General features: G+C 45.9%; 1 protein-coding gene across 1 annotated transcript in view; it reads right to left on the reverse strand.

The window, feature by feature from the left end:
- Nucleotides 1–23171, reverse strand: part of LOC130357503 (interferon alpha/beta receptor 2-like) — an 89531-nt gene that overhangs the window by 58332 nt on the left and 8028 nt on the right. Inside the window, exon 5 of the mRNA XM_056560200.1 lies at nt 21807–21982. Coding sequence (XP_056416175.1) covers nt 21807–21982 — 176 coding nt within the window. The remainder of the gene's footprint in view (nt 1–21806; nt 21983–23171) is intronic.

The following is a 23171-nucleotide window of genomic DNA, read 5'->3' on the forward strand; positions in this document are numbered from 1 at the left end:
GTAGATGAAAATACCGGCTGTGCCGGTAAAATACCGGCAGGGTGGCAACCCTATCTGCGGCTCAGAATTGTGTGACAGAGTGCAATTTAGTGTTTAATCCCTGGATTTTTTTTTTTTTTTTTGTGGTGCTGCACTGTTGGGTCCTGCTGCTGTTCAGAAATACGTGAATGTTCAGTGGACTGTAGTGCATTTGTACCATTTTGTACCTGTTCATCTGTCAAGGGTCTGGCTACATACTGTGCAAGTCCAAACAATACTATTCACTGTCTTTTTTAGTTTTTTTAACCCCTTAAGGACGCAGGACGTAAATGTACGTCCTGGTGAGGTGGTACTTAACGCACCAGGACGTACATTTACGTCCTAAGCATAACCGCGGGCATCGGAGCGATGCCCGTGTCATGCGCGGCTGATCCCGGCTGCTGATCGCAGCCAGGGACCCGCCGGCAATGGCCGACGCCCGCGATCTCGCGGGCGTCCGCCATTAACCCCTCAGGTGCCGGGATCAATACAGATCCCGGCATCTGCGGCAGTTCGCGATTTAAATGAACGATCGGATCGCCCGCAGCGCTGCTGCGGGGATCCGATCATTCATAACGCCGCACGGAGGTCCCCTCTCCTTCCTCCGTGCGGCTCCCGGCGTCTCCTGCTCTGGTCTGTGATCGAGCAGACCAGAGCAGGAGATGACCGATAATACTGATCTGTTCTATGTCCTATACATAGAACAGATCAGTATTAGCAATCATGGTATTGCTATGAATAGTCCCCTATGGGGACTATTCAAGTGTAAAAAAAAATGTAAAAAAAAAAGTGAAAAATCCCCTCCCCCAATAAAAAAGTAAAACGTCAGTTTTTTCCTATTTTACCCCCAAAAAGCGTAAAAAACATTTTTTATAGACATATTTGGTATCGCCGCGTGCGTAAATGTCCGAACTATTAAAATAAAATGTTAATGATCAAGTACGGTGAACGGCGTGAACGAAAAAAAATAAAAAAAGTCCAAAATTCCTACTTTTTTAATACATTTTATTAAAAAAAAAATTATAAAAAATGTATTAAAAGTTTTTTATATGCAAATGTGGTATCAAAAAAAGTACAGATCATGGCGCAAAAAATGAGCCCCCATACCGCCACTTATACGGAAAAATAAAAAGATAGAGGTCATCAAAATAAAGGGATTATAAACGTACTAATTTGGTTAAAAAGTTTGTGATTTTTTTTAAGCGCAACAATAATATAAAAGTATGTAATAATGGGTATCATTTTAATCATATTGACCCTCAGAATAAAGAACACATGTCATTTTTACCATACATTGTACGGCGTGAAAACAAAACCTTCCAAAATTAGCAAAATTGCGTTTTTTGTTTTAATTTCCCCACAAAAATAGTGTTTTATGGTTGCGCCATACATTTTATGATATAATGAGTGATGTCATTACAAAGGACAACTGGTCGCGCAAAAAACAAGCCCTCATACTAGTCTGTGGATGAAAATATAAAAGAGTTATGATTTTTAGAAGGCGAGGAGGAAAAAATGGAAACGTAAAAATTAAATTGTCTGAGTCCTTAAGGCCAAAATGGGCTGAGTCCTTAAGGGGTTAAATAGTTTTTTCTGCGTATAGTTACGCATATAACTGCCCTCATCAATGCATACCGCATAGGGACATCAAAGTATTGTACCATTTAGCACCTGTTAAGCTGTCAAGGTGCTCCATACCGTCAAAGTCCAAACCATAGTATCCACGGGCTAGTGTTTTTCAAAAATACAGAGTTTTTCTACTAATAGTTAGGCATATTACTGCCCTCATCAGTGCATAGCGCATAGGTACATCCAAGTATTGTACCATTTAGCACCTGTTAAGCTGTCAAGGTGCTCCATACCGTCAAAGTCCAAACCATAGTATCCATGGGCTGGTGTTTTTCAAAAATACAGAGTTTTTTCTGCTAATAGTTGGGCATATTACTGCCCTCATCACTGCATAGCGCATAGGTACATCCAAGTATTGTATATACTGTTCAAGGACAGCCATAAGTAATCACCTGCTGCTGTTCTAGACAAATACTGTTTAAAGAGTAGTGTAGCGTATTGTAATACCCTCATAAACGCACTAAGTATGTCATGCAGAGAAGTGCCAGGACGTGCACAAAGGAGTGGCAGAGGCCTAAATACTTCAGGCAGAGTTGGCAGCAGACTTGGAGCGAGTGGCAGCAGGAGTCGCAGCGAGAGGCCTGAGCTCCCTTTATCAGCCAGCGGTCGTGTCTCCACCAGGAACCCATCTGCTGTCGTGGATTGGTTAACAAGCTCATCCACATAATCACAAGTGACATCTGACACCCCCAGTCAACAGTCGGTGGGTTCCTCAGACACAACCCTCAGTTGGCATGGCCCGGGAGCAGTCCCTGTCCTCCCATTGCCTTTGTCCTATGCTGTTCCCTCTCGTAGAGAAGTATCTTATGCTGTGGGTTCAGGTCCACTATTTACTGAGGACGATCCAATAGAGGACAGTCAGCAGCTACTGGACAGCCAAGAAGGGGAGGAGACATGCGCCGCTTGCTCCACTAGGCAGCCAAGTAGTGATGCGGAGAGTGACTTGGGAGGCGGTGTTGCAAGTGTTCAGGGTCCTGAAGCAGACACTGTTGGGGAACCTGAGGAGGACATCAGTGACGTGCACACAACTGTTGATGATGATGAAGCCAATCGTAATTGGGAGCCGGGTGCAGAAGGGGCTTCATCATCATCAGGAGAAGAGAGTTGCAGGTTGCCCTTGAGGCAGCAAGGCGGTAGAACAGTTGGCAGTCAGCGTGGTGGCAGTAGTGGAAATTCAGGAGCCTAACGTGCCCGGGGGAAACCACCTGATTAACGGCAGCCTACCTTTCCGGGAGGTAGTGGAACAGGGGTTCCTGGAGACGGCGCCAGTAGCAGTCCATTAGTGCGGACTGCGGGTGGGAAAATCAGCTACTCGGCAGTGTGAAAGTTTTTCATCAGGCATCCGGAGGAGGGTCACGTAGCCACATGCAAGATCTGTCGGCAGAAGGTGAAGCATGGCCAGGGTCCCAATGTCGGCACCACGGCCCTGCTTCAACACATGCTTCACCACCATAAAGCGGCCTGGGAGAACCGTGGCTCCGATGTAGTGGTCCAGCCTGCTGCATCACCCAGTGGCCATCCGCTCCCTCCTTCATCCAGCCAAGGCTCCACCACCTCAGCCGAAGGGAGCTGTGTGTCAAACCCTCCTTCTGTCGCTCCTGCTTCTCCCGCTTTTAGTCACCCATTCCGCCAATAATCCTTCGGTGAAGCCATGTCCAAGAGACAACAGTATACGCCCACTCATCCAATGGCGCAGAAGTTGAATGTGCTTCTGTCCAAGTTGCTGGTGTTGCAGTCCCTCCCTTTTCAAGTGGTGGACTCTGCACCTTTCAGAGAATTGTGGCTTGTGCCGAGCCGAGGTGGAGAGTCCCAAGCCGTCATTTCTTTGCGAAGAAGGCAGTACCAGCCCTGCATAAGTTTGTACAAGAGAAGGTGGGCCAGTCCTTGAGCCTGTCGGTGTATTCAGAAGTGCACGGCAGCGCCAACGTGTGGAGCTGTAACTACGGGCAGGGACAATACTTGTCTTTTACTGCTCACTGGGTAAATGTGGTTCCTGCACAGCCACAACAGCAAATTGGACAGGTCACACCGCTTCCTTCTCCACGCTCTCGCTCCCAGGCAGTTGGTCCTGTTACAGTGTGCGACGTCGCCTCCTCATCCTCCACCCTGTCCTCGGCCTCCACTGCACAGCCAAATCTTGGTGGCCCTTCATCGTACCATGTGTGTAGGGCACGGCAGGGTCAAGCTGTTCTTCACATGGTTTGCCTTGGCGAACGGAGTCACACAGGGGAGGAACTGCTAAAGTTCATTCGTAAAGAAATCTGAGTATGGCTTACTCCACGAAATCTGGAAATGGGAACCATGGTGACCGACAAGGGGAAGAATATTGTGTCCGCGCTGGGACAAGGAAGTGTGAAACATGCGCCCTGCATGGCACACGTGTTGAATCTGGTTGTCAAGTGCTTCCTCAATTCTTCACCCCATTTGCAAGACATCCATAAAATGGCAAAGAAACTGTGCATGCACTTCAGCCACTCGTACACTGCCAAGCACACCTTCCTTGAGCTGCAGCATCAGAACGGTATCTCACAACACAGTCTTATTTGTGACGTCCCCACACGTTGGAATTCCACCCTCCATATGTTGGACAGACTATTCGAACAAAGAAAAGCCATCACCAATTTCTTGATGATCCAAGCAGATAGGAGTACTCCCCTGTGTAACTTCAATGTGAAACAGTGGCAGCTCATACGTGACACCTGACGTTTGCTGAGGCCCTTTGAGGAAGCCACATTATTTGTGAGTCACCTGGATTACGCCATGAACGACGTAATTCCACTCCTACATTTCCTACAACAAATGATTGAAACCATGACTGGTAACGGCAATGGAGACGTTGTGCCATACATCTCCAGGCTACATGGGCCCTGTGGGGGCTGAACTGGAGGAGGAGGATGATGAGGGGCAGAGCGGAGCACAGATTAGGTTGGATGAGATGGCCGGTGTTTCTAGTCTTCAGACAGGAGAGGAGGAGCAGGAGCAGCCAGAGGAGCTGGAGGGTTATGAGGAAGTTGAGACAGAGGACCCAGACACACCGTGGCAGTATGCAGTGGAGATGGAGGCAGGTAGTCCCTCCGAGTCACTGGCGCAAATGGCACGATGCATGCTCAGTTGCTTGCGTAGTGACCCCCGAATTGTCAAAATTCGTCAGCGGGATGACTTCTGGATATCCACCTTATTAGACCATCGCTACCGTCCCAAAATGGGGGCCTTTTTTACACCCACTGAGAGGGAGGACAAACTGACCTACTACAGAGAGTTTCTATGTAGTCAGTTGGCTGATGCCTATCGGCCACATGGTCCATCCACTCGCAGGTCTGACTCGGGGGGCCCTCTGCGCTTCCACTGCCATGGCTGCTGGGGAGGGGAGGCAGGAGCAGTACCAGCTCAATCAGCAGCACCCTGAGTCTACAGTCGCTGATGAGTAGCTTTCTTCAACCGCATAGTGAAGCAACTCAACAGCAGCAGGTAGACATGGAGCAGGACCTGAACCAGCAGGTGGTGGCATACCTTGACATGGCCATGCCAACAACCATTGAAGATCCGCTGGACTTCTGGGCAGCCAAACTCGATTTATGGCCGCAACTAGCGGAGTTTGCCCTGGAAAAGCTGTCCTGCCCGGCCAGTAGTGTGCCATCAGAGCGGGTGTTTAGTGCGGCCGGGGCCATAGTCACCCCAAGGCGAACTCGTCTGTCCACTAAAAATGTGGAGAGACTGACGTTTGTCAAGATGAATCAGGGATGGATCAGCCAGGATTTCCAGCCACCAATGCCAGATGGCTCGGAGTAGATTGACCATGCTCCTACAACAAAAATTTCTCAATTATGGTTGGCTATGAAACCCCCTGGGGCAAACCTTGGCATTGTATGGCCCGCTTGCCATATATGGTCCTTTGAGTGGCTCTGACTGGCCCGCGCTGACTGGGGGACAACTATGCTGCCTAATCTGGGGGACATCTATGCTGCCTAATCTGGGGGACAACTATGCTCCTAATCTGGGGGACATCTATGCTGCCTAATCTGGGGGACATCTATGCTGCCTAATCTGGGGGACATCTATGTTGCCTAATCTGCGGGACAAGTATGCTCCTAATCTGGGGGACATCTATGCTGCCTAATCTGGGGGACATCTATGCTGCCTAATCTGGGGGACAAGTATGCTCCTAATCTGGGGGACATCTATGCTGCCTAATCTGGGGGACAACTATGCTCCTAATATGGGGGAAACTGATGCTTCTGGCCCTGGGCCTATAATTTTTTGAAGTTTAACAGTAGCTAAATACATGCTTAATGCAAATGTCAACATTGATCTTTAAATGTAAGGGGTTATGAAACCCTCTTGGGTACTGCGAATGACTGCTCTAGAATCATTCTGTGTCTTTCAGGAACTACTTGCCTCCCTGGCACCTCAGGCCTTGGGCCTATAATTTTGGGAACTTTAGCAGTAGCTAAATACATGCTTAATGCAAATGTCAACATTGATCTTTAAATGTAAGGGGTTATGAAACCCCCTTGGGTACTGAGAATGCATGCTCCATACTAATTCTGTGTTTTTCAGGAACTACTTGCCTCCCTGCCCTCAGGCCTTGGGCCTTCAATTTTTGTATGTTTAGCAGTAGCTAAATACATGCTTAATGCATATTTCAACATTCATCTTTAAATGTAAGGGGTTGGTTATGAAACCCTCTTGGGTACTGCGAATGCCTGCTCCATCCTCATTCTGTGTCTTTCGGGAACTACTTGCCTCACTGATGCTTGGGGCCTTGGGCCTTTAATTTTTGGATGTTTAGCAGTAGCTAAATACATGCTTAATGCAAATTTCAACATTTATCTTTAAATGTAAGGGGTTATGAAACCCTCTTGGGTACTGCGAATGACTGCTCCTGACTCATTCTGTGTCTTTCCGGAACTACTTGCCTCCCTGATGCCTCGGGCCTTGGGCCTTAAATTTTTGGATGTTTAGCAGTAGCTAGTTATATGGTTAATGCAAATTTCAACATTGATCTTTATATGTAAGGGGTTATGAAACCCTGTTGGGTACAGCGAATGCTTGCTCCTGACTCATCCTGTGTCTTTCAGGAACTTCTTGCCTCCCTGATGCTTGGTGCCTTGGGCCTTTAATTTTTGGGTGTTTAGCAGTAGCTAAATACATGCTTAATGCAAATTTCAACAATGATCTTTAAATTCTCGGCGTTCTGTCAGGGCTGTGGCCTACCCCGCCAGGGCTGATCCGAGGAACTCACTAAACCATCCAATCGGTAGTAGAGACAGGCAGTGTGTACAAAGGTCAGGGACTTAATGAACCCGAGCTCATGACCCGCACTTAGTTGGAATTCTTCTTTCATGGCAAATAATTGCAATCCCCCATCCCTATCACGAACATGGTTCAGCAGGTTACTTGCACCTGTCGCTTGAAGGATACACACAGGCTGGTCCGTTCAGTGTAGCGCGCGTGCAGCTCCGGACATCTGAGGGAATAACACACCTGTTATTGCTCGATCTCGCGATTGATCGTGCAATGTAAGGGGTTATGAAAGCCTCTTGGGTACTGCTGATGCCTGCTCCTGACTGCTCCTATGTCTTTCAGGAACTACTTGCCTTCATGATGCTTCTGGGCTTGGCCCTTCAATTTTAGGATTTTTGAAATAGATACATACATGCTTAATTTAAATTTCAACATTGATGGTGCAATATATTTGGTTATTAAACCCTCTTGGGTACTGTTTTTTCAAAAGTTTCTGATACTATTTTTGGTAATAAACTTGAATTTTACAGAGTACTAACCATTACACCATGGAACTCTTGTTGTGTATGATTTTTTTAATTTACATTTTCAAAAATAATACGGAGAGGGATGAACTCTGCTTCTTTATTTCAGAAAAATTGCTTTAGAGAAGAATGACTTTTCGTGGTCCACTGTCCTGCATTATAGTCATCTGGACTCTTGGATATGCGCTTGTTCTTAAACAAAGGTACAAAAACAAAAAATGGCCGGTCAGGGCAATGGAGACGTTGCGCCTACATCTCACGGCCACATGAGCCCTGTGGGTGCTTGTGACATTACGTCCTTTGTACCCACACGCTGTGGTCCATGACACAAATTGTGATCTAAATGTTTTTTTTTTATTGACATTTCAATGGTCTCCTCATGCTTCAGCCCACTCCAGGCTGCGTCATTCAGTTAATATATAGGTAGCACATTTCCTCAAAAATGTTTGTCTTTTTTTCGTGGGGATTGTGAAGCTTTGGTGCGTACTCATGCATCAGCCAACTCCAGGCTGTGTCATTGAGGCAATATATAGGTAGCACACGCTGTCCTAAATTTTTGTAAACATTTTTCGTCAAAAATGTTTGTCATTTTTCTTAGGGATTGTAAAGCTTTTGTGCGTACTCATGCATCAGCCAACTCCAGGCTGTGTCATTGAGGCAATATATAGGTAGCACACGCTGTCCTAAATTTTTGTAAAAATTTTTCGTCAAAAATTTTTGTCATTTTTCTTAGGGATTGTAAAGCTTTTGTGCGTACTCATGCATCAGCCAACTCCAGGCTGTGTCATTGAGGCAATATATAGGTAGCACACGCTGTCCTCAATTTTTGTAAAAAATTTCCATAAAAAATGTTTGTCTTTTTTCGTAGGGATTGTGAAGCTTTGGTGCGTACTCATGCATCAGCCAACTCCAGGCTGTGTCATTGAGGAAATATATGGTTTACTGATGGCGCTGCTGGGCCTGGGAATTTCAAATTTTCTCATAGGTAGCACCAGCTATCCAAAATCTTTTTCAAAAATTTCAAAAAATGTTGTGTTTTTTGGGGTGGATTGTGAAGCCCTATTGTGTACTCATGAATCCGCCAACTCCAGACTGTGTCATTCAGGCAATATTTGGGTTACCGATGCCGCTGTTGGGCCTGGGTCTGGGAATTTCAAATTTTGTCATAGGTAGCACCCGCTATCCAAAATCTTCGGTTTAAATTTCTTAATTCATCTTTTAAACTTAGGGATTGTGAAGGCCTAGTGCCTACTCATGCTGCTGGCAACTCCGGGCTGTGCCATTCATCCACTATATGGTCTCCTCATGCTGCCAACCAGTCCATGCTGTGTCATTAAGCCACTATATGGTGTCCTCATGCTTCAGCTTCATCCAAGCTGTGTCATTCAGCCACTATATGGTGTCCTCATGCTGCCAACACCTCCACGCTGTGTCATTCAGCCACTATATGGTCTCCTCATGCTGCCAACACCTCCACACTGTGTCATTCAGCCACTATAGGGTCTCCTCATGCTGCCAACACATCCACGATGTGTCATTCAGCCACTATATGGTGTCCTCATGCTGCCAACACCTCCACGCTGTGTCATTCAGCCACAATATGGTGTCCTCATGCTGGCAACACCTCCACACTGTGCCATTCAGCCACTATATGGTCTCCTCATGCTGACAACCTGTCCATACTGTGTCATTCAGCCACTATATGGTGTCCTCATGCTTCCGCTTCATCCAAGCTGTATCATTCAGCCACTATATGGTGTCCTCATGCTGACAACACCTCAATGCTGTGTCATTCAGCCACTATATGGTCTCCTCATGCTCCCAACACATCCACGCTGTGTCATTCAGCCACTATATGGTGTCCTCAGGCTGCCAACACCTCCACGCTGTGTCATTCAGCCACTATATGGTGTCCTCATGCTGCCAACACCTCCACGCTGTGCCATTCATCCACTATATGGTGTCCTCATGTTGCCAACACCTCCACGCTGTGCCATTCATCCACTATATGGTGTCCTCATGCTGCCAACACCTCCACGCTGTGTCATTCAGCAACTATATGGTGTCTTCATGCTGCCAACACTTCCACGCTGTGTCATTCAGCCACTATATGGTCTCCTGACACTGATGCCACCACCAGGCTCTGTAATTGTGCTGCTGTGCGTCAGTGATTCTAAAAGCGAGGCCGGTAATCTGCATGTTATTCTGAATAACAGTATTATTTCACTACCCCAGCACACTCCATATGCGTTTTAGAACACAGCAAAGTGTTCTATACCCCTATAGGGGCTGTATTTAATAGCAATTCGCTGCAAAAAAATTTGAAACTAAACAAACTTTTTCGGAAAATTTGGCGAATCGGCTGAATCGAATTTTTGAAAAGTTCGCTCATCTCTAATAACAACTATGATTTATTGCTGTGTTCCACTGGGGAAGGATAAATTGTCTGACATAAATTCATGTAACAGTTGTACTGTTGTAACACAAAGTATACATAAAAGTTCAGATAGCTTTATTAGAAAGTATCTTAAATAGCCCGGTGTTCCGATATAAACCTTGTGGGAGAGGAAAAGCAATAATGATTTATAAATAACACAATATTTTATTTGTAAAAATTACAAATAAAGAATACAAATATCTTCTATTTGATTAGAGAATATTGTATTTTATTACTTCTTTACAACCTTATGCATATTTATGCAATTTTCCTTTTAAAGGTTGTGAATGTTTAAATAGAGCAAAATATGTTACGAAAATGCAAATTAGTACATATTCAATAATTATAAAACAAAAAAAGTTTCTCCCCCAGGCACAAAGCTGGGGGAGTACTATGAGCTCTACAATTTGTATTGCCCAGCGTTGTCTCCTGAAGAGAATTTCTGTCTGAGAACAGCCATATTGCAGCCAGATGGATGAGTGAAAAAGCTGAGTGGCATGCATGTTGTGTGCCACCAAGCTTTTCCAGGCTCCTGAACCCCAGCAGTGATAGGCTTCTCATCCTGTCTGCAGTACTCAATGCCGCAGTGCTGCCATACCCTCTTCCTGTCCCCACACTGATGTCTTCTCTCCCAGCTTACTTTTCATTCAGCCTGCAATAAATATTTTGTCCCCTGCTCACCTCTCCCTAACTCTACACTAACTAGTCTCTGCACCTGCCTGCCGGAATGTTAAAGCATACTTTACCATGATGTTGGTCTGGTGGCAGGATTTTCAAAACTCCCAGGCAATCTCTGCAGCCAAGAGTAACATGATCAGAAGATGAGACTTGGATGGGACTTCCAGTACATATTCTGATCGCATTACTCTCGGGCTATGGAAATTGCCCAGGAGCTTAAAACATTGTGCTGCCAGACCAAAGCCATGGTAAAGTATGATTTAACTGTCCGGGCTCCGCTGTTTTATCCTTGGGCTGCATAGATTTCAAAATTGGCATCCCTAAACTATTACATTCTTATTTGACATTTAAGAAACGTGTATGAAGTTTAATCAAAATATCTCCAGCCGTTCTGAAGTTATATTCTGAGGGCACACATTTACACATACACACATACATTGATGTTGTTGCAGTATCTTGTAATACCTTTTTTATTGGACTAACAGCATTTTGTAGAGACAAGCTTTCGGGATTCCTCCCTTTATCAAGTCAAAATCAAATCTAAGCTCACAAGCAAAAGACACATGTTATATCTCACAAATATGCAGGGGTTAAGACAATAGATGTGGAGAATTCACACAAAGATAGGCCATAAATTGTCCAGCTATAGAACCATAGACTTCATAGATAAGGATGAGAAAAAGGGTGAGGGAGGGGGGATCAGGGGAGAGACTGGTAATCAAATCTATTATCATCTACCTCCCTATCGTTCCTGGGAAGGGCGGCGGTAGGAAAGGCTTTATTGAGGAGCCCTCATCCTGGTGTCACAAATAGCAAGGGTTAACAAGCACCCTTTAATTACTGCACAGCTACACTCCCCATACCCTAAACCCCCCAGGCTATCACAATAGTATGTAGGCCCTTGCCAGATTAATAGGTACAAAATGGTGCAATACTTGGATGTACCTATGCTGTATGCACTGATGAGGGCAGAAATATGTGCAACATTACGCAGAAAAAATCTGTATTTTTTTAAAAACACCAGCCGGTGATTACTTTTGCCAGGAGTCAGGACTATCCCTGTATCTAGACTTAGAATAGTAGACTGCTTTCATGTAGGCATGTGGTATGCACGTATGAGGGCAGACAAATGCACTACAGTCCGCTGAAAAAGAACGTATTTCTGAACAGCAGCAGGACCCAACAGTGCAGCACCGCAAAAAAAACAAAAAACAGGGATTAAACCCTAAATTGCACTCTGTCACACAATTCTGAGCAGCAGAAGATTTGTGGAGCAAAAAAAACCACTGAATTGCGCTGAAAAATGAGGAGATAAGATGGTTGATAAAGTTGAGGCAGCTTGGAGATCTGTATGAGGCAGCTGACAGCTATCTGCCCCTCTCTGCTGCAATGCTCAATAACGTGAATAGGAGGTTTAGCAATCAATGATCCTTCTCAGTGTAACAGCACAGCACTCTGCACTCCTGCCTTTCCCTAATGCTGATGTGAGTAGCAGTTGCAGTGTAACGCTGTGGTATGAGCTATTCACACACGCAGTCCCGTACTCTCCATCTAAATGCATAGATGAAATGAAGAGAGGCAAGATGGCCGCCGATTATATAGGGCCTGTGACATCACAGGGGTCAGTGAACACTGATAGGCTGCATCTCACATGTGGTTCAGGATCAGCCCGCCTACCTTCATTCCAGCCGCTGTTTCCTGCCCCATGTACTGACATGTGGATCCGCCATTTTAGGTCTCCAATAGCCTGGAACGCTGTAAAATGAAGTTTAATGAAGCGATTCATGCGATAGAATCGCGGCGATAATCGCATTCATTGCGAATCAAATTTTTCATGAAATTAGTAATGAATTCGGGTTCGTCAGCTTCGATTCGCTCATCTCTATTGAGAACCACTGCCATAGGGTGAAATGGGGCACGGCGCTGGACCTCTAGACCAGGTGTGAATCTGATGATAGTGATTAGTTAATGTATTAGTTAAGGATGATACCATTTTTTTAACCCCTTGGGGACGGAGCCCATTATGACTGTCAGGATTCGGCAGGCTGGAGGTGGATCCTCTGTGTCAGAGAGGGATTGGCGTGGACCGTGCCGGCGGACCGGTTCTAAGTTGCTACTGGTATTCACCAGAGCCCGCCGCAAAGCGGGATGGTCTTGCAGCGGCGGTAGCAACCACGTCGTATCCACCGGCAATGGCTCAACCTCTCTGACTGCTGAGATAGGCGCGGTACAAGGGATAAGGCAAGAGCAAGGTCGGACGTAGCAGAAGGTTAGGGCAGGCAGCAAGGATCGTAGTCAGGGGCAACGGCAAGAGGTCTGGAACACTGGCTTGGGACACACAAGGAAACACTTTCACTGGCACAATGGCAACAAGATTCGGCAAGGAAGGGAAGGGGAAGTGAGGTTATGTTGGGAAGTGCACAGGTGAACACACTAATTAGAACCAGGCGCCAATCAGTGGCGCACCGGCCCTTTAAATCGCAGAGAGCCGGCGCGCACGCGCCCTAGGGAGCGGGGCCGCGCACGCCGGGACAGAACAGAAGGGGAACGAGTCTGGTAAGCGGGCAGGGATGCGAACCGCGAGCGGGCGCGTCCCGCATCGCGAATTGCATCCCGGTTAGGGACATTATCGCAGCGCTCCAGGTCAGCGGGTCTGACCGGGGCGCTGCGAACAGGAGAACGTCGCGAGCGCTCCGGGGAGGAGCGGGGGCCCGGAGCGCTCGGCGTAACAATGACCCTAAGGACCAGAGCATTTTTTGCAAATCTGACCACTGTCACTTTAAGCATTAATAACTCTGGGATGCTTTTACTTATAAATTTGATTCCGAGATTGGTTTTTCGTGACATATTCTACTTTACGTTAGTGGTAAATTTTCGTTGATACTTGCATCATTTCTTGGTGAAAAATTCAAAAAATTGATGAAAAATTTGAAAATGTTGAATTTTTCTAACTTTGAAGCTCTCTGCTTGTAAGGAAAATAAACATCCCAAATAAATTATATATTGATTCACATATACAATATGTCTACTTTATATTTGCAGCATAAAGTTGACATGTTCTTACTTTTGGATGACATCAGAGGGCTTCAAAGTTCAGCAGCGATTTTCCAATTTTTCGCTAAATTTTCAAAATCGGAATTTTTCAGGGAACAGTTCAGGTTTGAAGTGGATTTGAAGGGTCTTCAAATTAGAAATACCCCACATATGACCCCATCATAAAAACTGCACCCCCCAAAGTATTCAAAATGACATTCAGTAAGTGTGTTAACCCTTTAGGTGTTTCACAGGAATAGCAGCAATGTGAAGGAGAAAATTCAAAATCTTCATTTTTTACACTCGCATGTTCTTGTAGACCCAGTTTTTGAATTTTTACAAGGGGTAAAAGGAAAAAATTCCTCTCAAAATTTGTAACCCAATTTCTCTCGAGTAAGGAAATACCTCATATGTGTATGTAAAGTGTTTGGCGGGCGCAGTAGAGGGCTCAGAAGGGAAGGAGCAACAATGGGATTTTGAAGAGTGAGTCTTTCTGAAATGGTATTTGGGGGGCATGTCACATTTAGGAAACCCCTATGGTGCCAGGACAGCAAACCTCCCCCCCCACATCGCACACTATTATGGAAACTACACCCCTCAAGGAACGTAACAAGGGGTACAGTAAACCTTAACACCCCAAAGATGTTTGACAACTTTTTGTTAAAGTTGGATGTGTAAATGGAAAAAAAAAAGTTTTTTCACTAAAATGCTGTTTTTTCCCCAAATTTTACTTTTTTACAAGGGGTAATAGGAGAAAATGCCCCCCAAAATTTGTAACCCCATTTCTTCTGAGTATGGAAATACCCCATGTTTGGACGTCAAGTGCACTGCGAGCGAACTACAATGCTCAAAAGAGAAGGAGCGCCATTGAGCTTTTAGAGAGATAATTTGTTTGGAATGGAAGTCGGGGGCCATGTGCATTTACAAAGCCTCCCGCGGTGCCAGAACAGTGGACCCCATCCCCACTTGTGACCCTATTTTGGAAACTACACCCCTCACAGAATTTAATAAGGGGTGCAGTGAATATTTACACCCCACTGGCATTTACATTTTTCATTTTCACAGACCACTGTTCCAAAAATCTGCCAGACATCTGTGAGGCGTAAATGCTCACTATACCCCTTATTACATTACGTGAGGGGTGTAGTTTCCAAAATGGGGTCACATATGGGTATTTATTTTTTTGCGTTTATGTCAGAACCGCTATAAAATCGTCCACCCCTGTGCAAATCACCAATTTAGGCCTCAAATGTACATAGTGCGCTCTCACTCCTGAGCCTTGTTATGCGCCCGCAGAGCATTTTACACCCACATGTGGAGTATTTCTGTACTCAGGAGAAATTGCGTTACAAATTTTGGGGGTCTTTTTTTTTTTTACACTAACAAGCTGGTGTAGCCCCCAACTTTTCCTTTTCATAAGGGGTAAAAGGAGAGAAAGCCCCACAAAATTTGTAGTGCAATTTCTCCCGAGTACGGAGATACCCCATATGTGGCCCTAAACTGTTTCCTTGAAATACGACAGGGCTCCAAAGTGAGAGAGCGCCATGCGCATTTGAGGACTAAAATAGGGATCGCATAGGGGTAGACATAGGGGTATTCTTCACCAGTGATTCCCAAACTGGTGGCTCCAGCTGTTGCTAAATTCCCAGCATGCCTGGACAGTCAGTGGCTGTCCGGAAATGCTGGGAGTTGTTGTTTTGCAACAGCTGGAGGCTCCGTTTTGGAAACACTGCCATACAGTACTTTTTTCATTTTTATTGGGGGGGACAGTATAAGGGGGTGTTTATGTAGTGTTTTACTCTTTATTATGTGTTAGTGTAGTGTTTTTAGGGTACATTCGCACTGGCGTGTTATGGTGAGTTTCCCGCTAGGAGTTTGCCCTGCGGTGAAAAATTTGCCGCAGCCCAAACTTGAAGCAGGAAACTTACTGTAAACCTGCCCGTGTGAATGTACCCTGTACGTTCACATGGGGGGGGCAAACCTCCAGCTGTTTCAAAACTACAACTCCCAGCATGTACTGACAGACCGTGCATGCTGGGAGTTGTACTTTTGCAACAGCTGGTGACACACTGGTTGGAAAACCTTCAGTTAGGTTCTGTTACCTAACTCAGTATTTTCCAACCAGTCTGCCTCCAGCTGTTGCAAAACTACAACTCCCAGCATGCACTGATCCCCGAAGGGCATGCTGGGAGATGTAGTTATGCAATAGCTGGAGGTACGCAACTACAACTCCCAGCATGCCGAGACAGCTGTTTGCTGTTTGGGCATGCGGGATTTGCAGTTTTGCAACATCTGGAGGGCTTCAGTTTTAGAGAACACTGCAAAGTGATCTCCAAACTGTGGTCCTCCAGCTGTTGTAAAACTACAAATTCCAGCATGCCCAGACAGCAAACAGTTGTTTGGGCATGCTAGGAGTTGTAGTTTTGCAAGATCTGGAGGGCTACAGTTTAGGGACCACTATATAGTGGTCTCAAACTGTAGCCCTCCAGCTGTTGACAAACTACATATTCCAGCATGCCCAAACAGCTGTCTGGGCATGCTGGGAGTTGTAGTTTTGCAACATCTGGAGGGCTACAGTTAGAGACCACTGTATAATGGTCTCAAACTGTACCCTCCAGATGTTGCTAGGCAACTCACCGGCTTCCGTTGGATCCAGCCGCACGTCATCGCCGCCCGCCGATCTCCGTCGCCCGCAGCCTCCGTCACCCGCCTGGATCGGTAAGTGGATATTCGGCGCCGGTCCCCGTCGTTTCCACGTCTTGCCCCGCCTATTGTGGGTGGGCAGGACGGGGAAAACGAAAGTTAACCCCCCCGCCCCCGATCTGCTATTGGTGGTCGCGTCTAGACCACCAATAGCAGGGATAGGAGGGGTGGCACCCGTGCCACCTCAATCCTATCGCTTCAGGGGGATCCTGGGTGTCTTAGACAACCGCGATCCCCCTTACATTCCAGGTCACCGGGTCACTATAGACCCGTAATGACCCCGAATCGCGCAAATTGCAAGTGTGAATTCACTTGCGATTTGCCGCGATCACCAACATGGGGGGATCTGATGACCCCCCTGGGTGTTTGCATGGGATGCCTGCTGAACGATTTCAGCAGGCATCCCGGTCTGATCCCCGCCCGGCGCGCGGCCTTGGCCGGAATTCTCCATGACGTACGCGTACGTCATGGGTCCTTAAGTACCAGGTTGTCATGACGTACGCGTACGTCAAGGGTCCTTAAGGGGTTAAGATATAAGTGAGGATCTTAAAATACACTTTGGGCTGACTCTGCGTACCGACCACATAAATGTGGGGGAACGAGGGTCTTTGCCTATATTCAATAGGTTCCACATTGTGTCTTTTCATTAAGATATAATTGTGGATCTTAAATAAAATGAGTGTAAGTACATGTGGTGTCTGTAACAAACTGACATGGCATGCATAGAGTGATGGTCTTGGGTCTCTATTTAAACTATTGGCAGGATTGCCCTAAGTAGAGATGGTGCCTATTAGCCATTGTTATGAAGTACACAGGTGCGGAATACACCTTATACTCCCAAAATTTGATTAAAAATTTGAAAATTTAGCATTTTTCTAACTTTGAAGCTCTGTGCTTGTAAGGAAAATGGATATTTCAAATAATTTTTTTTTTATTCACATTTTCAATATGTCTACTTTATGTTTGCATCATAAAATTGACGTGTTTTTACTTTTGGAAGACATCAGAGGGCTTCAAAGTTCAGCAGCAATTTTCCAATTTTTTACAAAATTTCCAAACTCACAATTTTTCAGGGACCAGTTCAGGTTTGAAGTGGATTTGAAGGGTCTTCATCTTAAAAATACCCCACAAATGACCCCATTATAAAAACTTCACCCCCCAAAGTATTCAAAATGACATTCAGTCACCATTTTAACCCTTTAGGTGTTTCACAGGAATAGCCGCAAAGTGAAGAAGATTCACAATCTTCATTTTTTACACTCGCATGTTCTTGTATACCCAATTTTTGAATTTTTACAAGGGGTAAAAGGAGAAAATGTATACTTATTTGTAGCCCAATTTCTCTCGAGTAAGCACATACCTGATATGTCTATGTAAAGTGTTCAGCGGGCGCAGTAGAGGGCACAGAAGCGAAGGAGCGACAAGGGGATTTTAGAGAGTACGGTTTTTCTGAAATGGTTTTTGGGGGGCATGTTGCATTTAGGAAGCCCCTATGGTGCCAGAACAGCAAAAAAAAAACACATGGCATACCATTTTGGAAACTAGACTCCTTGAGGAACATAACAAAGAATCAAGTGAGCCTTAATACCCCACAGGTGTTTCACGACTTTTGCATATGTAAAAAAAAAATGTAAAAATGTCACTAAAATGTGTGTTTCCCCCCAAATTTCACATTTTTGCAAGGGTTAATAGCAGAAAATACCCCCCAAAATTTGTAACCCCATCTCTTCTGAGTATGGAGGTACCCCATAAGTTGACCTGAAGCGCACTACGGGCGAACTACAATGCTCAGAAGAGAAGGAGTCATATTTGGATTTTTGAGAGCAAATTTTGAATGGGGGCATGTCGCATTTAGGAAGCCCCTATGGTGCCAGGACAGCAAAAAATACCCACATGGCATACCATTTTGTAAACTAGACCCCTTGAGGAACGTAACAAGGAATAAAATGAGCCTTAATACCCCACAGGGGTTTCACGACTTTTGCATACGTAAAAAAAAAAGGGGTACAGTGAGCATTTATCTCCCACTGGTGTCTGTCCGATCTTTGAAACAGTGGGCTGTACGAAATTTTTTATTTGCACAGCCCACTATTCCAAAGATCTGTCAGACACCAGTGGGGAGTAAAATCTCGCTGCACTCCTCATTACATTCCGTGAGGGGTGTAGTTTCCGAAATGGGGTCACATGTGGGGTTGTTTTTTTTGCGTTTGTCAAGACCGCAGTAACAATCAGCCACCCCTGTGCAAATCACCTCAAATGTACATTTTGCACTCTCCCTTCTGGGCCTTCTTGTGCGCCCCCAGAGCACTTTGCGCCCACATATGGGGTATCTCCGTAGTCAGGAGAAATTGCATTACACATTTTGGGGGGCTTTTTTCCCCTTTTACCTCTTGTCAAAATAAAAAGTATAGGGCAACACCAGCATGTTAGTGTAAAAAAATTATTTTTTTCCACTAACATGCTGGTGTAGACCCCAACTTCACCTTTTCATAAGGGGTTAAAGAAGAAAAAGCCCCCCAAAATTTGTTAGGCAATTTCTCCCGAGTACGGCGATACCCCATATGTGACCCTAAACTGTTGTCTTGAAATGCGACAGGGCTCCGAAGAGAAAGCGCCATGCGCATTTGAGGACTGAATTAGGGATTTGCATAGGGGTGAACATAGGGGTATTCTACGCCAGTGATTCCCAAACAGGGTGCCTCCAGCTGTTACAAAACTCCAAGCATGCTTGGACAGTCAACGGCTGACCGGCAATACTGGGAGTTGTTGTTTTGCAACAGCTGGAGGCTCCATTTTGGAAACAGTGGCGTACCAGACATTTTTCATTGTTATTGGGGAGGGGAGGGGGGCTGTGTAGGGGTATGTGTATATGTAGTGTTTTTTTTACTTTTTATTTTATTTTGTGTTAGTGTAGTGTAGTGTTTTTAGGGTACAGTCAGACGGGCGGGGGATTACAGCGAGTTTCCCACTGCGAGTTTGAGCTGCCGCGCAAAATTTGCTGCATTGCAAACTTGCAGCCTGATACTCACTGTAAGCCCCTGCCCATGTGAATGTACCCTGTACATTCACAAGTGGGAGAGGAACCTCCATCTGTTGCAAAACTACAACTCCCAGCATGCACAGTCTATCAGTGCATGCTGGTAGTTATAGTTTTGCAACAACTGGAGGCACACGGGTTGGGAAACACTGAGTTAGGAAACAGACAATGTTTCCCAACCAGTGTGCCTCCACAACTCCCAAACATTCTCAGGCATGCTGGAAGTAGTAATTTGGCAACATCTTTAGAGCCAGATGTTGCTGAACTAAAACTCCCAGCATGCTTGGAGTTATAGTTTTGCAACATCTGGAGGACTACAGTTTGCAGACCACTAATGCAGTGGTTCCCAATCTGTGCCCTTCCAGATGTTGCAAAACTACAACTCCCAGTATGCCAAAACTGTCCAGGCATGCTGGGAGTTGTAGTTCTGCAACATCTGAAGGGCCAGATGTTACAGAACTACAACTCCCAGCATGCCTGGACAGTAAGGGCATGCTGAGGATGTGTAGTTTTGCAACATCTGGAAGGGCACAGTGGTTTCCAAACTGTGGACCTCCAGATGTTGCAAAACTGCAACTCCCAGCATGCCCAGATGCCAAGGAAGGGCTGTCTGGGCATGCTGGGAGTTGTAGTGTAAGGGGACCAGATGGAACAGTCCAGATCGCTTTACGGCAGCCTGGACTGCTGCAAAGGTCCCGCGCCGCCGAAGATCAACTCACCTGTCGCCACCACCGCCGTCTCCGCCGCCGGGATCCGGGTCTTCAGGGACGAGGTAAGTACCGGGGCCGGGCCCCAGCACTCCCCCGTCCCCCACCACGTCCTCCGGTCTTCCTCCCGTCCTCTCCGGACTTCCAGGGGCCGGGCAGGGCGGGAGGAAGCAACCGCCCCCCCCCCCCCCCCCGCGATTGGTTGGTTAGCTAACCGACGGGTCGCAGGGGATAGGAGGAGGTGGCAGGCTCGCTCCTAGCCTCCAGCATGGTCTTGACTGTCTGTGACAACCGGGATCATGCAAAATTACCGGGCGGTCGGGTCCCAGACACCCGATCAGCCCGGTATTGCTGCAGATCACAGGGGCGATTTCCCTCGCGATTTGCGGCGATCGCCGACATGGGGGGCATACATGGCCCCCCTCGGCGTTTGCCCTGGATGTCTGCTGAAGCATTTCAGCAGGCATCCGCTTCCGATCTCTGCCCGGCGCGCGGCAGGGACTGGAAAACCACAGGACGTACGGGGACGTCCTGGGTCCTTAAAGCCCAGGGTGCGGGGACGTCCCCGTACGTCCTGGGTCCTTAAGAGGTTAAGGGGGTACTCCGCCTAGACATCTTATCCCCTATCCAAAGGATAGGGGATAAAATGTCTGAACTCGGGGGACCCCCGCAATCTCTCCTGCTGCCCCCCGAGTCATCACAGCACGGAGCTAAGTTTGCTCTGTGCGTGATGACTCACTATACAGGGGCCGGAGTATTGTGACTGTAAATGTACGTCCTGTTGCGTAAAGTACCACCTCATTTACGTACATTTATGTCCTATGTCGTTAATAGTGTTGGGCGCGAATATTCGCATTTCGACTTTTTATCGCAAATTCGCGAATTAGTGAATATTGCGAATATATATTCGCTATATATTCGAAATTGTGAATATTAGTTTTTTTCCTGCATATGTGAATATTCGCATGTTCCTTCTTTTCACTTGTGGGCCAATTAGAATGATGCAAATACACTTGTCAGAGGTTATCAACAAGATCCCTAGCAACCAATAGTAAAGTTGCCCACCCCCTCACTGTTTTCTTCCTCAAATACGAGATTATGCGAATATTCACATATGCGAATATAACAAATATGCGAAATTCATGAATATAGGACGAATATCCGTCTATATATTCGCGAAATATCGCGAATTCAAATATGGGCAATGCCGCTCATCGCTCAGGGGTCAAAACAAAAGAATCCATCTGATTGGTTGCTATGGGAGACTGCTCCACTCTTGCTCTACACTGGTTTTGATAAGTCTCCCCTGTGTCTGCACACAGCCCATCCATTGTCTATGGGAGTCCCGGGTACAGCGCTCCATACCAACATGTCGCTCCATGCAAAGAGGAGAGCCTTGACCCCATTCTGGATAAAGTGGGGGTCCCAGCGGTCAGACCCCTCACAATCAGACACTGATCCTCTTTTTAAGTGCTGGAATACCCCTAAATATGGCTAAATATGGCTGTGCTATTAGAAGTAGGGAACTTGAAGTCATGTCATCTTGTGTCGGACCTCTATAGTTCCTTTATGCAGTTTTTGGGTGGTGAACAGAAGCTCCCCGAATGCTTTGTGCCCTATATCTGGAGCAGTCAGTCCATCCCTACTTCGAGTGCAAAAGCCAACAGCTTTACATCAACTGTGGTGACAAACAAAGTCTTATATGTCTTCTGTTTTGTAGATAAACTGTATCTAGAGGAAAGATATACAGGTGACATTTACTATGTTCACACTCCTTATGTTAGGACTCTACTTACATCCGTAGACGGTACCATGTGAACCACATAATCCATTTTATTAAAAACATCCTTTGACAGCATTGTAACATTACGCTGCTCCTTCTCATTCCATAAGTAAGAGATTGGGGGGTGGATGGAAAGTTCCACACATTTGTCACATGCTGCGATGTCCACTATGGGAGGACCCACCTCAGCTGAAATAAAATGGTCAACAGGGCAAAGAGATAAATGGGCACTGTCAGAATCAAAAACTTTCTATATGTTGTACATCTTGGGAAAACATTAACCTTTCTAATATACTTCATAAAAAAATAAAATGTTATTTCCTTTTTATAGAAATCATGGTTTATATAAAAAAAAAAAAAAAAAAAAAAGACCACTAGGGGTCCCCATAGATAAATTCTGTCTGGCCGCATCATCATCTTTGTCCAAGCTGAAGCACAGACTGGGACAAAGTACAGGAAGTGATGGTGGGACTAACACTTCTCTGTGCTCACTCCTGTCCTATCAGACTGCAGTATGAAAACAGAGAGGAGGGGGTTACAGAGCAGCCTGCAGTGATTGGATGAAGAGGCACAGCACAGCAGACTCAGGAAGGAAGTGAATGCATGGTGAGTGAGGGCAGGCTCAGTGCTTGTGACCCTCGCTGGCTATTATGTCTCCCTATAGGGGTGAGTGTAGCAGATAATATATTGTATCCTCCACACTGATGTGTTTATAGTTTTAAGTGGTTTTAAACATATGTGCATTCTATATGATTGATAAAGCTTATTTGACTTTACACAATTTGGTGGCATGTAAGCATTTATAATTGCCAGTCTTTTTTCTCTTCTCTTGTTGTATTATCTGGCAATTCATACACCCCGATGTTACTTATTGTAATGGTGCCCATCTTTTTCCTTTTGTTGCTGCCAGGGCTACTGAGCATGCCCTGGAGCTTCTCATTGATGTCTATTGAGGCAGGAGATGGATAGAGCTGGGTCCTAAAATGCATGCTCCCAAGAACCCGACCATTACAGAACAGATCAGAAGACAAGGAGAGTGTGTAAGTGCGTTCATAACTTGAAAGTTTGAAAGGGGTGGGCTCTCCGTGGGCTGTCTGCAGCTAATTTTCAGCAGCGGAATCAAGCGGGTCTGCTGCGGAAAATCAGTTGCGTACAGCCTGTGGAGATACCGCCCCTTTAAACTTACAGTGGGAAACCCGCTGCGAGTTTGAAACGAAATCCACTCATGTGAATGAGCCCTTAAATAGGCCCTCTCATTAAAATTTATTTTTGCTATTGCAATTTCTAATGTACTCTGTTTAAAAAAATGAAGTTTTCTATGTTTTATTTGTGTTTAAAGAAGCTGCCACTAGGTGTCTCCCTATTTGTCCAGAGCATA

Source organism: Hyla sarda, chromosome 2 (assembly GCF_029499605.1).
Source record: "Hyla sarda isolate aHylSar1 chromosome 2, aHylSar1.hap1, whole genome shotgun sequence".
NCBI classification, from domain to species: Eukaryota; Metazoa; Chordata; class Amphibia; order Anura; family Hylidae; genus Hyla; species Hyla sarda.